This window comes from Mus musculus, chromosome 4 (genome assembly GCF_000001635.26).
Source record: "Mus musculus strain C57BL/6J chromosome 4, GRCm38.p6 C57BL/6J".
NCBI lineage: Eukaryota > Metazoa > Chordata > Mammalia > Rodentia > Muridae > Mus > Mus musculus.
This window is the reverse complement of record NC_000070.6, coordinates 128,578,232-128,598,498: the sequence shown is the minus strand read 5'-3', so window position 1 is coordinate 128,598,498 and position 20,267 is coordinate 128,578,232. Positions and strand designations below refer to the sequence as shown.

The 20,267-nt window shown below is 48.5% G+C and overlaps 1 protein-coding gene across 10 annotated transcripts in view; it reads left to right on the top strand.

Annotated features, from left to right (window-relative positions):
* Zscan20 (zinc finger and SCAN domains 20) overlaps positions 1-19,829 on the top strand; it is a 31,484-nt gene extending 11,655 nt beyond the window's left edge. For 7 of the 10 annotated variants that reach the window (XM_011240545.3, XM_011240543.3, XM_011240542.3 and 4 more), the window contains 6 exons: positions 5,993-6,164; positions 6,607-6,683; positions 6,942-7,026; positions 8,358-9,047; positions 10,055-10,483; positions 11,655-19,829. In XM_011240545.3, coding sequence (XP_011238847.1) covers positions 5,993-6,164; positions 6,607-6,683; positions 6,942-7,026; positions 8,358-9,047; positions 10,055-10,483; positions 11,655-12,895 — 2,694 coding nt within the window. In that variant the 3' untranslated portion in view covers positions 12,896-19,829. The remainder of the gene's footprint in view (positions 1-5,992; positions 6,165-6,606; positions 6,684-6,941; positions 7,027-8,357; positions 9,048-10,054; positions 10,484-11,654) is intronic. The other 3 variants (XM_011240544.3, XM_011240547.3, NM_177758.4) reach the window with 3 other exon arrangements.
* The last annotated feature ends 438 nt before the right edge of the window (positions 19,830-20,267 follow it).

Genomic DNA, 20,267 nt, shown 5'->3' with positions numbered 1-20,267 from the left:
CTCAAAGGTTTCTACACAAGTGCTCGTCTAAAAAGTTCTCTCTAAAGAGTCCTCTCTGCTCTCTCCTGCTCGGGCTCTTTGCCTCTCCTGCTCTGATGTGATGACCGTAGTGCCGTGACTCCCAGTGCTATGCCCTCACCTCTCAGTTCTTCTTGAGTTCAGTTCTGACTCTTTGTCCTCAGCACTTCAACGTCTTTCAGAGTACGCGATCACATGGTAAAAGTTCACAAGTTTACACATAAATTCAAGCCATGAATCGGATAAGACGTTTACAACACAGAGTGTTTACATGCATACCTGGCTAAACAGCCACCATCTGTCACCAGCTCTACAGGTTCATGGAGAGTTAACCATAATATTTGTGACTGAGGTATTAGTGAAGTTTTGTATAGATAAACCCAGTCAGTATTTTATCTTCTGTCCTTGCACCTTAGTTCCCTTTTTAGGACCTTCAGTTAATTGTTTTACAACCTATTGGAATGTGCTCTAAGGTGTAGACGCCTGCTTGCTATCTCAGAAGCAATTGACTCATGGCACTTGAAGGCTGGCAGAGTTCTCGTTGCAGTTTGGACATCAGAAAGGACTTAATAGCAGTCCTAGTATAAAAGAGCTTGGTGATTACTAATATAATTTTAGGAATTCTTATAGGGTCATCATTAAGAATTTGTCTACATAGCATCTATATAGCATCACTACAAGACAGTACATCTTTAGTGTTCTGCAGAGATCTGTTCAAAAGGGTGAGCTAATACTTAGTGATTGTTATATATATTTAATAATAACAGGAAAAGTATATTAATAGCAGGAATCTTTCCTAAAATGAAATTCTTCTCGGCCTTGCCTAGAGAAACAGTTCCATCATTAACTTTCACAGTCCACGGCAGAACCATCTCAGCAAGATTACCTGCTAGTTGTTTAGCTTCTCCTTGATGGCTCCGGGCAAAGTGCGAATTAGAACGGTTTTGAGATTTTACCTTACCCCAGTCAGGATAGTTAAGAATAAAACAGCAGCAGCAGCAACAACAACGGCAATGGCAACAACAGCAGCAGCAACAGCTGACAACCTATAGTAGTGTGGACATGGGGGCAGGGGAGCACTCCTGACTCTTAGCAGAAGTGTAACTGGTCCAGCCCCTGTGGGAATCACAGCGGAGGGATCCCACAAAGCTAGCAACAGATCTGTCCTGTGATCCAGCGATGCCATTCCTCAGCATACCCTGCTGCAGAGAGCTGCTTTCTCATCCACATTCATTCTGCTTTATGCACAATTCAGATAATGGAAACAGCCTGGACGCCCTTCTGCTGATGATAATGGAGAAAGAAAATGTGCATAGATAGAGTGGAATGTTATTTAACTGATAGAAAAATGAATTATGGAATTCACAGATAATGGTTGGGGCTGTAATTAATTACTCTGAGTGATGTAACCCAGACCCAGAAAGACAAATGCTGCCTATTCCCTCTTATGTGTGAATGTTAGCTTTGACAATTTAGATGTGTGTTCATTTTATTTTATTTTATTTTTGTGGGCTGACAGTGTCCGAGACAGGGTTTCTCTGTGTAGCCCTGGCTGTCCTAGAACTCACTCTGTAGACTACACTGGCCTGAAACTCAGAAATCCACCTGCCTCTGCCTCCCAATTGCTGGGAGGTATGTACTACCATTGTCTGGCTTAGATGCATATTTAAATTAGAGTGCCCACAGAAATCAGGAGAGTAGTAAGGGACCCTGGGGTATTAGTTACTTTCTGGTATTATGACAGAATACCATGACCAAAAGCAACTTGGGGAGGTTCAAGTTCGTAGTTCAGCCCGTAATCCATCATCAAGGGAAGTCAGGGCAGGAAGTCAAGCAGGAGCTGAAGCCAGAACCACGGCAGAATGCTGCTTCCCCGCTCGCCCTCTCTGGCTTGCTCAGCCAGCTTTCTTATACAACCCAGGCCAACCTACCTAGTAATGGCACTGCCTAGAGTGGGCTAGACCCTTCCACATCGACTAGCCTAGGGAAATGGCCTCCCCAGTTGAGACTACCTCAGATAGGTCTGGGATATGTCAAGTTGACAGGTGAAGGTGACTGAGAGAAGGGAGAATCTCGTAGGAAGGGTAGAATACAGATGTCATGAAGAGGGAAAGAAAATAATGGGGAAAAGGGGGTTAAAGGGATGAGGGAGGGCAAGGTGGAGCAGGGAGTGTGGGGAAGGAAAATAATAGGACCTTTGAATATGCCATATGGAAAAGTACCACTGTGCGAGCTTTCTAAAACACACACACACACACACACACACACACACACACACACACACACACACACAGAGGAATGGACTGACTCTACAAAAGAAGCAATGCTTTTCCCAGGTCCCAGGCTATCAAATAAAAAGCCTTTTTCTAGATATGGGTTACCTCTTGAGCTGGTCAGTGGGAGTCCACAAACATTAGAGGCTACAGCCATTGCCCCTGGTGGCCCCTCCAGAACTTAATGGGAAGGCCCTGTTGCTGAAGACACCACATACTTGAACTGTAGCACAGAGAGAAATCAAGCTGGCACCAGCCTGGGAGCTTCACCCCCACTGGCTAGCTTTCATGGTGGCATGAAGTTTGACAAGTGGCCTGACCAGATCTCCCGGCTGGTACGATGTTGGTGGGAATGTTATGCGGATGAGATGGCCTGGTTGGATTTGAGACCTGCTCCATAAGATGGTACTCATGTTTGCGCTGTTAACTAGGCTAAAACCCCACTGACGAGGTCGCAGGCCTTAGCGGAGAGCCAAATACTATTATTCTGCTAAATGGACATAGTATTAAACTGCCCCCTAAATTCTTACCTTATTCCCATGGATTGCTGCATCTTCTGTCATGAGAGAAACTACCCTTGCAGTAGACGTGGATTAAAGCAGAGATTCACAGCTGGTTATCATGCAGAGTAAGAGACTGGAGTACTCAGCTCTGACTGGGCCGTCTCTCCCATACAACCTCCCTTGAGGGTCAGGGAGCATCATAAAACAGAGACAGAAAATGTATAAGAGATACAGGGAGTAGATGCCTGCAGTGAAAGATTCTTTGGTGGGCATGACAAGGCTGCTCCACTCATGAACTCGGTGGTAGGAGCTGAACCTGGTCTTCTGGAAGAGCAGCGCGTGCTCGCAGCTGCCGAGCCGTCTCTCCAGTCCTGTGTTCTGGATACAGCACTGGTAACTCACTTCCAAGCTCTGCAACTCTCCCTGCATCCCGAGGGCTTTTATCTAATTATCTATCTATCTATCTATCTATCTATCTATCTATCTATTTATCTTAAGTTGTATTTTCATGTAATTTAAAGTAATTTCTCTTGAAATTTCTTCCTTGACTCAAATATTTACTTGTATATTGTTTGAGCTCCAAGTATCATGGATTTTCCAGCTACCTTTCTGTTTCTGAGTCACTTCCATGTGATCCGAGGAGCCCACTTGTCACGATCCTGCCCTTTGACATTCGCTTAGTGTGTTTTGTGGCCTGGCATGTGGTTGCCGTGGCAATGAATGGTCCATGAGGGCAGATCTTGTACTCCTTCGTTAGAAGTTCTACCTTGCAGAATTCAGCCATCCCTCTGCTGTTCTGTCCCGCTAGTGAGTCTACACCGCTCATCGCTCTCTTCCCTTCAACTGACTTTGGTTTTGTCTGTTCCAAGAGCTGTGCTGACGTCACTGACTGTACTCACCCTCTTCTGCTTCTGTCAGTTTTGGACTGTGTTATTAGAAGTATGGAGGATCAAGGTGTGTGCAGTCCTTACCTGGATGAGAATTATCATGCCTTTGTGGAGTGTCAAACCCCTGTATCATATCATGAAGCCACTCTTCAGCCCTGGGAACTTCTCTTGCTCTGAAGTCTCCTGTTCTGAAATTAATACAGCTTCTCTTACTCCACCCCTCTTCATGTGCATGTGTATGGTGTGCATGCATGTTTGCATGTATGTTAGGGTGTGCTTATATGTGTGTGCATGTGTGTGTGCACACATGTGCATGTGTGTGCACATGTGTGTGTGCACGAGTGTGCATGTGTGTGTGTGTGTGTTTGGAGGCTTGAGGTTGATGCCAGGATTCATCTTTAATCACTCTTCTACCTTACTCATTGAGGCGGGCGGAGTCTCAGTCAGACCGAGAGATCACGGATGTGGCTAGTCTTACTAGCCAGCTTGCTCTTGGGATCCCCAGTCTCTGCCTTCTAAAGCTGGCACTACAGACAGGCCTCCATGATTACCCTGTATTTACATGGGCTCTGGGGTCTGAAGTTTGACCTGAACTGCTTGTGTGTCAAGAACTTTAACCACTGAGGCATCTTCCGGCCCACTTCCTTTTGGTTAGGGTTAAGTTGGTATCTCTTACTTCCTCCTTTGCCTTTTATCTGTAAGGTGTCTCTATATTTAAAGTGGATTTCTTAGTTACAGCATATATTTGGGTCATATTTTATACACTCTTGGCCTTTTACTTGGTTTGTTTATTTATCTTTGAGATAGGGTCTTATAGTATAATCCAGCCTGCTCCCAAACTTGCAATCCTCCTGCCTTAGCTTCCCAACTGCTGGGATTGCAGATGAGAATCACCATGCCAGCTAGTTAGTGTGTTTAGACCGTTGGCACCTGGGTTACTATTTTTAAGTTTTATGGTTTGATAATCCCAGCTCTCTGCCATCTGACACTGGTTCATGCTGATTGCTCTTCAAAATGTTGCTTGCCTTCCGGTATGCCTTGAAAGTTTTGGTTAAAAGGTGGCATATGATGTCTTGGGTGGAAGGAGCTATGTAAGTAAGTCTTTTAGAATACAGTGGCAGAGCATGTCTAGTGGGCAGTCTACAGCTCTGTGCTCTGGACTCTGAAATTCATCAGTATTTCTCAGGCTTCCCTTTGTGGGTGGGGCAGGCTGCTAGAAAGGGCTTCAGGCAGGCACTCCTGTCACCTGTGCAGAATAGTAGGGAAACAGAAGGGGCAGCTCCTTTATGTAAAGTAGGCTATGCTCCGGCACTCACTGTTCACAGAGTACACTGGTGTGTTTCACAGTGGTTCCTGTCCCTACTCCACCCCACCCTGCAGAATCATGAGGGGACTTTCCTGCGCATTCCCCTCATTACGAGGATGGATAGAGCTCTTGGAAGTGACACTCGGTAAAGCTCACCTGCCCTTGTCTTGGTGACTGGGTTTCCTGGAGCCTGACTCTCAGGTGGCCTGCCCTGTGCCTCTAGCTGTAGGGCTTTCCTGCCAGCACCGGTCCCTTCAGAGGTCTCCCCTCCAGTGAAGTCACCTCTCTTACTTCTCCAGCTTCGAGGGCAGGCCTAGGTGGTGTGGCCTCGCTTCTCTGATGGATCTAAGAGCTTTGAGTCTTGTTCGGCTTGGGTTTGTCCAGCTCACTTCTCGCTGAGGTGGAGCGATGATGTCTAAGCTCCTTCCTGGATTAGAAACTTGAGACGATCCTCATGGTTGTCTCATTCCTCGTCATTGTCAGTTGAATCTGCCTTTCTTCCGTGTTGGCAGTTCTGGCCCAAGGGGTTGAAGTCTCCGTTGTAGCGTGGTATCAGCTGGAGGAGCTGGCTAGAGTGAGGATTGTCTTAGAGTTTATCCATGCAGCTTCTTTGTTGATTGTAACTACTTCAGAGGCAAGCAGGCTTATAAATATGCTTATCAGTTATTTTTAAGGTCACAACATTTTATGTAATTTACTTCTGTGAAGCAAGAGCATTTTGAATAGTGTTCACCTGCTTTAGATACTTGTGTAGCCTCCCAGAATTCCACAAGACAGAACTCATTTCGTAGTGGAGATAGACCTCGTTCGGTAGCACAGACAGAATTCATATGGTAGTATAAATGCTGATTTGTTTCCTGAAGTCAGTCTGATAGTTTTCTTACTGTGTTAAAACCCTCTTTGGATCCTAAGAATCTGTTAACCCCATGGAACACGTTCACACTCAAGGTAACAGTCCTGTCCCATTGAGGGGACCACACCGATCTGATGGTTGATTTTGTGTAGGGACTGGAGCTATGCTCTGAAGACTCCAGGTCCTTCGAAGCAGTTCAGGAGTTCCAGAGGTTCCAGCTGCAGCCAGTGACCCACGGCTCTGAGGGCCAGCCCCGAAAACAGTGGGTGGAGAATGCACGTCCCGACCTTTCCAAGATGCCACCTGAGTCCTTGAAAGAGAGTGGTAAGTACCAAGGATATGGGGATAGAAGAGAGTGAGGCTTTTCTTCCCAAGGGATGGGCTTGGGGGTGGGGTGGGGAGAAAGGACATACAGAATTCAAGGTACACAGTGGGATAAATGTTGGATGGATGCTGTTATTGAGCCAAAGGTTGAGAAGCTCTGTGAGATGGGAGCAAGACCCGCTGGCTGGAGTCATACAGAAGGCGCTGGCGTGGCAGTGGGCTGGGTGCTGCTCACAGGATGGGGAAGGGTACCTCACACCTGGGACATAACTGAAAACGGCTTAGGAGTCCCAGCTTCTAAAGGAAGTGAAATGGCAAGTGCGTGCCGGGTGTGGGGCACCCTTGGTGTGATTCCCAGCATGACCTTTGGGAAGCTGCGTCTCAGAAGGAAGTGGTTTTAGAGAACCAAAGCTTTTATCTCACGGATTGCTCTCTTCTTCAGCTGTCCTCACACCCCAAGCCCCAACTGTTCCAAAGATGGCGAGCATTGGAGATTGGGAGGTGGCAGGCAAGTCCCAGGTAAACTACTGTTTTCTTTTCATGTCATCCTCTTCCTGTGCCCTGTCCCTAACTCATGGCCTCCCTAGCAAAGGGAGAGAGCATAGGCTGTTAGCCCTTGGCCCCTGGGCCTGCTGCTAATTCATTGACAGGGATGCTGGCCCCACATCACAATCTGTGGTGTTAGAAGCTGTAGTGAGCTCTCTTAGGCCTGGTCAGGTTCCCAGGGGGGTTTTAAAGTGTCATTGATATTTAAGGTCCTCTGTGTATGTGTCATAGGAAACCCCGAGCCCCAGTAGACAAGCCAAGAAGGAGCCCTGCCAGGACCCCGCAGGAGGTGATCGTGGGGACAGTGCGTGCCTGGGTAAGGAAAGCTCTGGGTAACTCTGTTCCGGGGTCCAGCTGGCCTGTTTCTGGCACACTCAGTTCCAAGAGAGGGGTTGCCACATGCCCAGAACCCGAGCTCTGCCCTCTCTGGACTTTCAGGGGAGGAAGAAGACTGGCTCCTTGTAGCCACCCATGTAGTGAGTCTGCAGGTTGGGATGGGGGCTGCATGCTGTTACCTGGAGCCAGCCCTGCTGGACTCATCACCTCAGTCAGTCACCTTAGTCCGGAACTGGCCCAGGCTCTCTGTCTCAAAAGTTCAGCACCCACTGAGAACTCCCCTTGCGGGCAGACTCCTGCAAACTGAGGTCATGAGAAAAGCGAGTAGCAAGGGCTTCTAAATGCTCAAAGCTCATGTGACCAGCACACCTTTCTCTGAAGGCCAACGCTAAAGGGTCTGTCCCCAGAGGGAGGGAGGGAGGGAGGGAGGGAGGGAGGGAGGGAGGGAGACACACAAATGGGGTAGAATAGAAAGGTTTCAACAGAGTAACTTGTGAAAGGTTAAGATAGATGGCTGAGGGCTGCCTACTGGACAGTGGGACCCCAATAGTGCTTGCTAATTGAACTGATCAAGAAATGCTGAATTAGAGTACCCCAAAAAGGCTTTACATCAAAATTCGTTATCTAGATCACCTCAAACATGTACTATGATGAAAGGCTTTCTGCTTTGTTAGGACCAGGCGCTGCTGGGAAGGTCTTCCTGTAGACCAGCTACATTTTTAGGATGAGGACGTCCTAGAGGATGCGATGTTCCAGGCATGCTACCTGTTAGCTCAGCAATGCTCTAGGGCTCTACATTCATTCATTCATTCTCTCTCTCTCTCTCTCTCTTTCTGTCTTTTTGTCTGTCTGTCTCTGTGTCTCTGTCTCTCTCTGTCTCTGTCAGTCTCTGTGTTTGTTTCTGTCTGTCTCTATGTCTCTGTCTCTCTCCCTCCCTTCTTCTCTCTCTCCCTCCCTCCCTGCCTCCCTGCCTCCCTCCCTCCCTCTCTCTCCCTCGCTTGCCTTCTCTCTCCTTCCCTCCAACAGTGAGTTGAGTCTGATGGGGATTTTTGAGGTCCTGTGTGTTTTCTTAGCCACGCTGTTGTGTGATGTATTTCATAACAACAGCATGGCAGATGAAGAGCCGGCAGGTCCCTTTCATTTTTGGTGATGGTCCTGTGTCTTCTAAGCACCCCTCTCTAGGAAGATCATCACGGGAGTTTCTAATTGGCCTCTTGGAGGAGAAGGATGTGGGTTTCAGGAACAGTTTAGATAAACACAGTCCGACAGGGTTGTTTCTGCTCAGGCGTTTCTGTCCTTCCTTTTGTGCAGGAGTTCCAGCTTCAAAGCCAAGTGCCACCTCCCAGCAAGAGCAAGGACCGGAGATTTGGGGTCTGAGCCTTATAAATTCTGGGAATGGGAGTGCTGCAGACGATAGCCTGGACAGTGCGCAAGACAAGCCAGTGCAGGCAGTGGCCCAGGCAGACTCAAGGGCCTGGGGAGAGCCGTGCCAATGGGGTGCGGAGGACATGAAGGTGTCAGGTGTTCACTGGGGCTATGAGGAAACCAAGACTTTCCTGGCCATCTTAAGTGAGTCTCCTTTCTCTGAAAAGCTCCAGACCTGTCACCAGAACCGCCAGGTATACCGGGCTATCGCAGAGCGACTGAGGGCACGGGGCTTCTTGCGGACTCTGGAGCAGTGTCGCTACAGGGTCAAAAACCTTCTCCGGAACTACCGGAAAGCCAAGAACAGCCATCCGCCAGGGACCTGCCCCTTCTATGAGGAGCTGGAGGCCCTTGTGAGGGCTCGGACAGCCATCAGAAGAACCTCAGGTGGGCCAGGAGAGGCAGTGGCACTCCCCAGGCTGGGTGACAGCGACACTGAGATGGATGACCAAGACGAAGGGAGCTGGGAGCCCGAGGAGACCGTGGAAGACTGCAGTGGTTCTGGCCTGGCCGCCGAGGAGTCTCTTCAGGGGCCCAGGATTGCAGGGGGCCCAGCTCTGCTCCAGAGCCGTATTGGTAAGAACATGGCATTTAACTAGATGAATATCAGCCAGGCTGCTGCCTCGTGAGGTTAGAGCTCAGCCTGTGAGTCAGTAAGACGCCAAGTACCTGGGCCCTCCTCAGACTCACTCTTCTCTGCACCACGTCTCTTAGTTATAGGAGCAAATAACTCTGAAGCCTTGCCAGACCGGGAGAGATTCCAGTTGCTTCCAAAGGGTGTCGCTGAGGACACTCCGAGGTGGTACCCGAGTGATCTTGTCATTTCCGTAGGCGTGTTTCTCATAATGCGGGTGAGAATGGCCAATTAATTCACAGATAGCAAGTCTTGGGTAAGAAAGTGTGTGAAATACTGGCGTATAGAGAAGAAAGTGACAGTGTAGCCTTGAGAGTCACTATGTGGCAAACACCTGATACTGCAAAGGGAAAGTCTGTGACAGCCATCTGAGGCTTTGGAAGCCACATTGGCAGGAACAGAGCCTGGTCTCCTGCCTGGAGTTCATGTAGCCCCTCCCCCACTCCACCTCCTTGGGTTATGCCGCTTACCCGAATGGAGACTAAACTGTGGCCCTGCCCGTGGACCAGTGAGGAAAGCTTTTCCTTAGTCATAGTCTGTGCCCTGGTCACTGAAGTCCATTGATGTCTCTGATCCTTGTGGATTCTCAGGTTCCAAATATTGTTGAAGAGAGGATTCACAAAGGAGACAGGGGATGCGTTTAGAGTGACTGCAGGGAGAATGTCATGGATGATACCATTTGTCAGCTGAAGCCACGGGGTGGGTCACTTGATGCAGTTGCTAAAAGCATGGCCAGTCGGCCTCTCCTTCAGCAAGACTGTCTCTTGAAATGGTGAGAGAGGATGCCTTGGCCGGCTTCCCTAGCATGTCTCTTGAGTTTGTGTTGCCAGGTGCTTGGACAGTCTCTGAGATCTGTGTTCTGGATCTGTAGAAGTGCAGGTGACCCCAGTCCTAATGACCTAGGTAAAGCTCCTAAGCCTCACATGTCTGAACTCTTCACTTCTGACAGCAGGCGTGCACTGGGGCTTCGAAGAGACCAAGGTCTTTCTGGCAATTCTCAGTGAGTCCCCCTTCGCCGAAAAGCTTCGCACCTGTCACCAAAACAGCCAGATATACCGGGCCATCGCTGAACGGCTGCGTGCGCTGGGTTTCCTGCGGACGCTGGAACAATGCCGCTACCGATTCAAGAACCTTCTTCGAAGCTACAGGAAAGCCAAGAGCAGCTGTCCACCAGGAACCTGCCCGTTCTATGAGGAGATGGACTCACTGATGAGGGCTCGGACTGTGATCAGAGCCGTGGAGATGGTAGGAGAAGCCACAGGCCTCCCTGGATCTGGGCAGAGCAGTACTGAGGCTGATGACCAAGAGGCCTGGGGTGAGATGGAAGATGAGGACGCCGTTAGACTTCTGACTCCAGACTCCCAGCCTGCAGATGCAGGTGAGGCTGGAGCCATTGGGTGTTGGCAGAATCTGCAGCCCTGTACAAAGATGGGAGCTGAAAGGACCAGGATGGGCACAGGACACACCAAGACCAAGTTCTCAGCACAGAGGAGATTTATTTGCCCCAGAGGGACAGAGGGCAGGGAGTAAGAAACAAAGACAGGAGATAGAGGATGAAGGAGAGGGTAAAGAAACAAGGTGGGGTAGGGGCAGGGCAGGGTGGGGCGGGCTGGGGGGGACAAGTGGTATTTTCCCAGGAGGAACAAAGGACTGCCTCTGGATAGAGAGGAGACAGATGTGGCCCACAGGCAAATGGTTTATAAAGTACAAGGGGAAACCCCATGTCAGGATAAGGTATTTAATTTTAATTGGGCATGTTAATTAGATGAGCCAAAGGGAGCTTTTGATTGCTGGACTTCAATACTTTGAACCTTTGAACCAATACTGGACCTTAGTGGTCAGCCTCAGGAGGAGAAAGTGGCCAAATAACAGACTAGACCTTGGAGGCCAGCTTTAGGGATGTCATGGAACAGTTTAGCAAGGCAGAAGGAGTGAGAGAGGGTCACGGCCTCCAAGCCAGGTTTGCCAGGCTCGAGTCTACTAGAACCAGGCATATCATCTTCGTCTCTGAGCCAAAGAATGGATGCGATCCAACGGGAAAAGCCTGTGCACTGTGTAGACGCTGTCATACGTTGTCATCTGTTTAAGTGTCAGCCTGCATTCTGGGTGGCTGGTCTAGCTTTTACTGGGACACACCTGGGTAACTATGGAACTGATTGTTGACACGGGGTCTGCTTAATGTGCTGGATGACGAGAAGAGCTGTTTATTATTGAATACAGACTTCAGAGGAATGCCTGGGGAGGAAAGCCAGGCTGCGTGGTCACTAGGGTGGGGTTACTGCATTCTAGACTGATGGGTGGAGGGGAGAGCCAGGCTTCATGGTGGCTGGGGTGGTGGGTGGGGTTACTATATCCAGACTGTTCATCAGCGTTTCAGGGCTAGAAGCACATGCTTACACAAAAACTTGACAGCTTTTGCGCTAGTCACATTTATAAGCTGTGGGCTATCATATATAAATCTGTTAGCCAGATCGAGAGAATACATGGTATAGGTGTGGTAGCGGTAACCAGCGAATGAACCGAGACCTTCCGTTTGTCTGTCCTTTCAGGATTTGAGTTGAAGCGTGAGGAAGAAGACCAGATTTCAGAGCAGGATGTTTTGGGGGATTTGCCTGGCGCCTTATCAAGATATACCACCAAAGCCGTTTGCCAGCCTTGTGACTGGGGGGAGGACCATGTGAACGGAAATGAAGGGGAGTGGAGGAACACATGGGAAGAGTGCTCCTCTGAGGAGGACTTAGAAAAACTCATTGACCACCAAGGCCTGTACCTCACAGAGAAACCCTACGGATGTGACACACGTGCCAAAAGCTTCAGTCGGAAAGTGCATTTCTTTGCCCCGCAGCGGACCCATTCAAGTGAGAAACCCTACAAGTGTCTTGGCTCTGGGAAGAGTTTTAGTGACCGTGCCAACCTCAGTACCCACCAGAGAATCCATATTGGAGAGAAGCCGTACAGATGCCTGGAGTGTGGGAAGAGCTTCAATGACCCCTCTAACCTCATCACCCACCAGAGAACCCACACAGGGGAAAAGCCCTATAAATGTGGGCTGTGTTGGAAAAGCTTTAACCAGAGCTCAAACCTGCTGAAACATCAGCGGGTCCACTTGGGAGGACCTCCCAACCAGCGGGATGAGCCCGGGGAGAACTTTGGCCAAAGTCTATCATACAGTGCTCACTGGAGACGAAATTCTACACAGGAGGGACCTAAAGAACCTCAGAATATCAGCATGGGTGCCGACTCTCCTGGAGCCTGTCACCCCAACTCCGGGGAGAAGCTGTACTCGTGCCCTGAGTGTGGAAGGTGCTTCTCTAAGAGCTCTGCCCTCACGAGTCACCAAAGGATCCACAGTGGCGAGAAGCCGTATGAGTGTGCCGTGTGCGGGAAGAGTTTCAGCAAGAGCTCCAGCCTGGCTAACCACCGACGGACTCACACCGGCGAGAAGCCGCACAAGTGTGCGGACTGCGGGAAGTGCTTCAGCGAGCGTTCCAAGCTCATCACCCACCAGAGGGTCCACACGGGAGAGAAGCCCTACGAATGCCCCGAGTGTGGCAAGTTCTTCCGAGACCGCTCCAACCTCATCACCCACCAGAGGATTCACACGGGAGAGAAGCCGTACAAGTGCAGAGAGTGCGGGAAGTGCTTCAACCAGAGCTCCAGCCTCATCATTCACCAGCGGATTCACACGGGCGAGAAACCCTACAAGTGCACAGAATGCGGCAAAGACTTCAACAACAGCTCCCACTTCAGCGCCCACCGCAGAACCCACGCGGGAGGGAAAGCGTTGTAGGCAACACCTCCTCCTCCTCCTGACAGAAGCAATAATGTGTATCTATGCCTCTCAAGTTCCTAAAACACTCTAGAAAGAAACCTTCCGATGTTTAAGCTTGCTGTAAATCTAGAGGTGCCATCTTTGTAAAATCCGGGTAATTTGGAAGTGAATTTCAGTGACTAAGGTTTGAAGGTACTTCCAAGTGTAATTTGGTTTGCACACGCCCAATACACACATAGAATCCTTACGATGTCTTTACAAATGCTGTCACTTGAGAACTTAGTCTGAGGCAGATGGGTGATATTGGGGTTAGAGTTGAATCCGTGGCCCAGCATACTGATTCCTGTTTCTTTCTGTGCCTTCGCTACCCTTCCCACGGAAACCAGTTCTTGTTCTTCTTGGTAGTTTGCAGTTGGAGCAAATCCTCACAGGGAAAACCTTGAAAACTCACAGTGAGAGGAGGTGTAGACTGGGAACTAGTGCCTGGGGTACCCCATCTTGAGGTCAGCAGCAAGTGGGGCCACAGCGAGATCATTGCAGAATCATTACTAATAGAAATAGCTGTTCATTGAACATTTGCTCTTTGGCAGCCTGTGTGCCAAGCGCCTTATGTAACATCTCATTTAATCCTCAAAGTAGTCCCAGCGTAGAAAATGGAGGAGGCACAATTCATCAAGACTTGTGTGTCCCCAGAGCCTGAGGGGCTGGGTGCTCTCCTGAGTCCTCTTACATGAGGGCATTAATGAACTCTCTGTCTTTTACAAGTACAGAAGTTGAGAGTTCCTGCAGGTGAGAGGATTTGGGACGTTCAGAAGTGGTGAGGTGCTCTGTGTGAGGCTGAGTTGTTACCAGAGCAATGGGTCTGAGTCACCATCTTTATAGAGTCATACGGGTGAGAGAGGTAGGTAGATGGAGACAGTGTGACTTGCAGCGAGATCGTGCTTTGGCTAAGAAGTGGGTTGAAGAGTCCTTTCTCAGGTCAGTCCTGCTTCTCTGTACCTGTGGCTGGGCACAGGTGACCATGTCTTCCCAAACTCAACTTCCCTGTGCTCAGTCTCGCCTGCCTTTTGGTCTCTCTGGCTCAGTTTCTTCATTTCCAATCCCGATGCCTGAGGTAGAAGGAGCTGAAACATTGTCCTTTACTGAGAGGGCTTGAAAAGGGTTCCATGTTCTAGGTTCATGACACCCTTTTAGCTTGAGTCCTCTTGTCCTAAGCTGCCCTATATGGTCTCTTAGACCAGCCACTCCCACAACAGGCTACGGCAGGGAGGCCCATACACAGTGCTTTTCTTGTTTGTAGCACTTTGGCCTCCATAGTTTTTCTTAGGGTTTAAAAACATTGAATAAGGACTTTGACTTTCATAGATTTTTAAAGGAAGGTGACTTTCTTACGTCTATGTGTGACCTTAGAGTGCCACTTGTATCCCAGTTACTTCAGGGCTCTGGAAGTATTGATCAGAGAATAGCTGTGAAGAACTTTGAAGACTGGAACGTTCTATTTGTATGTGAGAAAGTAGGTGGAAGCTCTTGATTGCTGTCCCCTCTAAAGGAGGTCACTCCCTAGCCTTCTTCTAGGAACCGGAAGCCCCTTCCCAGGAACGAGTCCACTGGAGGCTACTTTCTGTCAACTCTCTTCAGCTTACCTTTCCTGGCTCATCTTATCTCTGAGGATCAGGGGTCATGGGGTGAGCCCTGGTTAAAGATCAGCAAATGTCAGTTATTGCAGTAAGAAGATACGTAGGATACCCTGGGTCTGAAAGGAAGGGTCCTGAGGGAGAGAAGAACATTCTAGAGAAAGTTACCAAGGTATGAAAGACCTGGGTTCTAGGTGAAGGTAGAGGCCCAGGTTTGTATCCTGGGGTAAGGGACTGGGATGGTGGGAGGGTGGCATCTGGGATTGCACAGGTGCTGGGACAAGGTCATTCTGGGTGCAGCAATGCCTTCAGCTCTTTCTTTTCAGAAGTTGGAAGCTCAGCTGGGTGGGCCCTTAATGGTGCTAATCTCTATCGATTCCAGCCTCACATTCAGCACATGCCTTAGTTGTAATTAAATTGCCTAGTGCTTTTTTTCTCTCCAAACTGAACATTTTGTATTTCTTTCTGTCTCACTTGCAGTTTTTGATTGCAGACCCACATAAGAGTTATTGGTACTAACTATGCCACAGGCACATTACTACACTGTTTTGAAATACTCCTTAAAAAAAAAAGGTTCATTACTTTTAAATTTAGCTTTGGGCAAATTCTTAGAGCACAGGCAGAAGGCAGCCAGATTATTTGCCAGAATGTCACACAAACGGTCTCATATCCCAGTCCCTAATACTTTGTTTCCTTCTGAATCCTCAGGAGCTGGGCCCTCACAGTCTGCATTTCCCTCAGTACTACTATTGTCCTGACTCTTACTGTTGTGGCCCATTAAGCTTTGCTTATAGCATCCCATCCTAAACACAAAGCAGAGAGAACAAACTGGAATTGAGTGAGACTATAAGCAATCAAAGCACCACCCTCCCCCCTCCTGTGATATACCTTTCCCAGCAAGGCTGTGCTTCCTAAAGGTTCCATCAACTCCCAAACAGCACTGCCACTGAGGGTCAGGGATTCAAATACTACCTGAGCTTACGGGGAACATTTCTCATTCAAACCATCATCGTCATGTGTGGATGGAGCCTAAATGGCAGGCTCAGGGTGATGTGTTCAGATGTGCATTGTCAAAGTCTAACAGCTGATTGGAGCTTAAATGTGTTGCTGTCTGGCTGAATGGTAATATTGCAGTTAGAAGAGGTAAGGATGTGAATGGCTACAGTGGTTCTGTGGAGGGAGAAGATACCTTTCTAGGGTTTCAGAGGAAAACTTAAGAAGAGCAGAGGAAAGCAAAGGGCCTTTCATGCCTGGATGAAGCATCCATGATTCCAAGGGGACAGGATGTAGAGACAGAAAAGCAGAATATGTAGGCTTAGTCTGTGACAATTTGAACTGGGGGTTCCTAATGGACCTTTGAGTAACAATTCATTTGTATGTTTGAGCCTGAAGTTGGGTGATAGAATATGTCTAGAGAGTTATATATGTGGGTATGGAGGCAAACTCACAAGCAAGGGATTATACTCAAAGTCAAAGCAGTATTGTGCTTAAGACAGAACTGGAGAAGCACGGAAATGTGAAGGGAGATCCCTCAAGGCAATGAGGACCACTCCCCAGCTGACTCTTGTCATCTTTTTGACACTGCCTCCCTTGTTTGCTAACCTCTGGCTTCTTAGAATAATCTTGTGCTTTCTGGAAGTTTTACTGTGGAGGACTGAGCTCCCTGAGGAGGTGAAATGGTTGCCGAGACTGTTCTTTCCTTTGCTGTTGGGACTGTGCTAGTGCCTCTTGCTTTCAGTCATGGCTGTTGGAACTGTGCTGGTGTCTCTTATTTGCAGTCATGGCTGTTGGGACTGTGCTAGTGTCTCTTGTTTGCAGTCATGGCTGTTGGGACTGTGCTAGTGTCTCTTGCTTTCAGTGATGGCTGTTGGGACTGTGCTAGTGTCTCTTGCTTTCAGTGATGGCTGTTGGGACTGTGCTAATGTCTCATGTTTGCAGTCATGGCTGTTGGGACTGTGCTAGTGTCTCTTGCTTTCAGTGATGGCTGTCGGGACTGTGCTAGTGTCTCTTGCTTTCAGTGATGGCTGTTGGGACTGTGCTAGTGTCTCATGTTTGCAGTCATGGCTGTTGGGACTGTGCTAGTGTCTCTTATTTGCAGACATGGATGTTGGGACTACTAGTTTATCTTGTTTTCAGGGATGGCTGTTGGGACTGTGCCAGTGTATCATGTTTGCAGTCATGGCTGTTGGGATTGTGCTAGTGTCTCTTGTTTGCAGTCATGGCTGTTGGGACTGTGCTAGTGTCTCATGTTTGCAATCGTGGCTGTTGGGACTGTGCCAGTGTATCATGTTTGCAGTCATGGCTGTTGGGACTGTGCTAGTGTCTCTTGCTTGCAGTGATGGCTTCTGCTGCCCTTATTATCTTTTGCTTTCTTCCTCTTCACAAGTCTTTTGGTTTTAAGTTCAGACACAAAGCAGGGGTAACAGGGGCCAGGAGAACTGTCTACTCAAGTCTTTTGGGAACTCACTCAGGTGATGTCTGTTCTAGACCAGATCCACCACCTTGCCTATATCCCTTCAGAAGGACTTCTCTGCTTGAGTAAATTGGTATCTGGGTTTTACCTTACTCTCCTTGGGTGGTAGATTCACTCTGCACAGTGGTGGACACAGTTCCTCAGCCCTAACTCTGGAACCAGAGTGGTGTTTGCTGCATTAGGGGAGTTTTGTATTTGGCTGAAAGCAGGCTAATGGCCTTCCCTTTCACTGACTCAGCACAGAGCAGCAGACCTAAAGGTAAGGAAGGTAAGGGAAACATGGGCAGGGCTTCTCTGGAGCCTAAAGCAGTTTCTCTCAGGTTTATTCCCCAGCACAGAACTCATAGCTATGACTTCCTTTCCTGACCCCTCTCCAAAGCAGAGCAAAGCAGATGCACGTTCTGGCCCTGTGCTCTGTTACAGGCTGCAGAGGAGAGCTGGTGTTTACTGACTCTCCGGTCAGGGAGCGAATCTAAAAACAAATAACCTCATTGCCTTATTGGTGGTGGTGGTGGTGGTGGTGGTGGTGTTTGATTCACACCACAAGAGTCTGTTCTCTTCCTCCACCATATAGATTTCAGTGATTAAACTTGGGTCACCAGGCTCGGTGGCAAGTGCCTTTACCTGCTGAGCCACTTCCCTGGCTCAGGAAGCCAGCAGCTTTTGAGAAATGAATGCCATGATGTTTGGAATGGAAGTGGGCATGACGGATATCCTTTGTGCTCCAGGGTGCTGCCAAGGTCTGCTATCCCCAACACCTCCCATTTCCCCTCTCCCTTTCACTTCTACTGTGTGGATGTTGATGACTTGGCTCTGTCTCCTTCCCAGGCCTCTTGGGAGCCAGCTGTCTGCCATCCAGCCCTGCTTGTGGTGACCCCTGGCGCCCACAGCTCTGTCCACCTGCACCATCTTCAGGTTCTTTGCCTATGCAGTTGTCACATATATGCACACTCAGCAGCCCTCATGCAGCCCCCGGGGAGCTTTGCACACTCATCCCGGCCTTTGACTCAGCCCCTCAGACATGATATCCCCTCAGGTGTTTCAGATTAGGTTGGGTTCCCGGCTGCTGGGATAGGCAGTTCCTAAAGTTAAAATGAATCATACAAAATACACTTTCTACCTCAGTTAGATCCCTCCCTTGCATCGGATGTCCCTTACACACTCCAGTTTGGAGCAAGCACCGTTCTTATTCCTCTCCCAGTCTGCTCCAAGGGGTCTGTGCAGCTGAGAAGGAGTGGTTATCCATCCTCATTACACACACCCTCACACTTATGAGCTTTTAGGCAATGTAGAATCCTCTTCTCTACCTCTGTCTCACTGCTCACCTCTAAAGGAGGAGGAGGAGGAGGAGGAGGAAGCAGAGGGTGTTAGACCTCCCAGTTCTCAGTGAGCAGCCATTTTCCCACTCAATGCTAACGGCTCCCCCCCCCCCCCCCCCCCACTTAGTTAAAGCCAGAGCCTCAGGTCAGTGAGGAGCAGCTCCTTTCTCATTTATTTTCTTTCTTTCTTTTTTTCTTAAAGATTTATTTATTATATGTAAGTGCACTGTAACTGTCTTCAGACACTCAAGAGGGCATCAGATATCATTATGGATGGTTGTGAGCCACCATGTGGTTGCTGGGATTTGAATTCAGGACCTTCAGAAGAGCAGTCAGTGCTCTTGACCGCTGAGCCATCTCTCCAGCCCCTCTCGTTTATTTTCTAAATGCATTGAACGTGGTCTGGGGATTCACGTGGGACAACATCATCGTGATTCTCTCTCTGTGTAGATTCTTGTCATGTTTGTTGCTTATTGCTGAAGTCATGCTTACTTTTTACATCTGTGTTGCAGGAAAATACACCATAGTCATGCTACCTAGAGGATGAGGGTCACAGGAAGGGGCATTTAAAAAATCAAGTTCTGAGAACAGTATCAGGCACTCACCTGAGCCCAAGTGGCTGTCACTGAAAACTGTTGTCACTTAAGTCTTGAGAGTTCCTGGTGCTCAGGAAGTCCTACTTTGGTGGCAGGTGGTGAATCAGGAGGGAAGGGGGTGTCTCTTTCCACACAGAAGCTGGGATTAGCCTCAGGGCCCTGGGCAACTAACAGACCACAAGAGAAGTTTGTGCAGTCCTAAGAGGCCCATAGGACCAGCAGGTGGTGCCTCAGCGGCGCCCCCTGGTGGCAGTGGTCAGAAGCTTTCTACAAACCCATGGACCCAGATCAGGAGAGGGTGCCTGTGTGGATGGCAGCTGACCACATCTGAGAAATCCTATACCTGAAGTTTCTAAGAAACAGAAGTGAGACTGGGGAGGCAGGGGTCGCGCTAAACCTATCTGTCAGGGAAATGAAGTAGGTACAATCAGCAGGGATTTCTCGGTAGGCTAATTCCTTTAGAAAAGTAGACATTTGCAATTGACTTTTTAGATGTGTTGTGGTCACTGAAGTTAGAATTGGTTGCCTCTTAGCCTGTAAGAGACTGACTGAAGACCTTAACTAAAACAAACAGGCCCTTCGGGGCTATTAGGTCACCTGGCTTTATTTTATTTCATTATTCTGGCTTTGCTTTCTCATTTTTTACTATTTTCTTTCTTTTCTATGCTATGTTTTAGAGTGAGGTGGCCTGCAGAGTAAATTACATGATGACCAAAAGGGGCAGGGGGAAGAAACTAGGTATGGATTCTTCTAGAACTTCTTTGTTACTCGAGAAGGGTAAAAGTGGAAGGGGAGCGCATGTTGGGACTTGAAGAAGGGCTAACCATGGCGGAATTTGAATTTCTGCCTTTTGGCTTCTTTATATTTCTGAAAATGGCATCTTGCTTATTTTGCCCTTTGATTATAGACAGTACATTTCTTTTTACATTTTCACAGTTTCCTGTTTCTTTACTACCTGGTGGTTATAAAGGTGCACCCACAGATGAGTTCTGTGAGTCAGATGTGCTTGGTGTGTCAGCCTCGCTCTGCCTCCCAGGCCGTCAAAAAAACAAGGAAGAAATCGTTTGCAGTTGCGTGCTTCTCTGTTGCTGTGATAAAACACAGATCAACACCAACATGTAGGAAAGGGTTTGTTGGGAGTTAGTTCTAATGCTTTGTCTTAATTTGGCTCCCAAAAGCCACACTTCCAAATGCTGAGGGTCTCTGTCCCCAGCTGGCTTCGATTAGTAATAAAGAATTGCTTGGTCTACAGAGTGAGTTCCAGAACAGCCTAGGTTACATAGAGAAACCCTGTCTTGAAAAACCAAAAAAAAAAAAAACAAAAAAAAAAACAAAAAAAACCAACAACCCACCCCCCCCAAAAAAAAA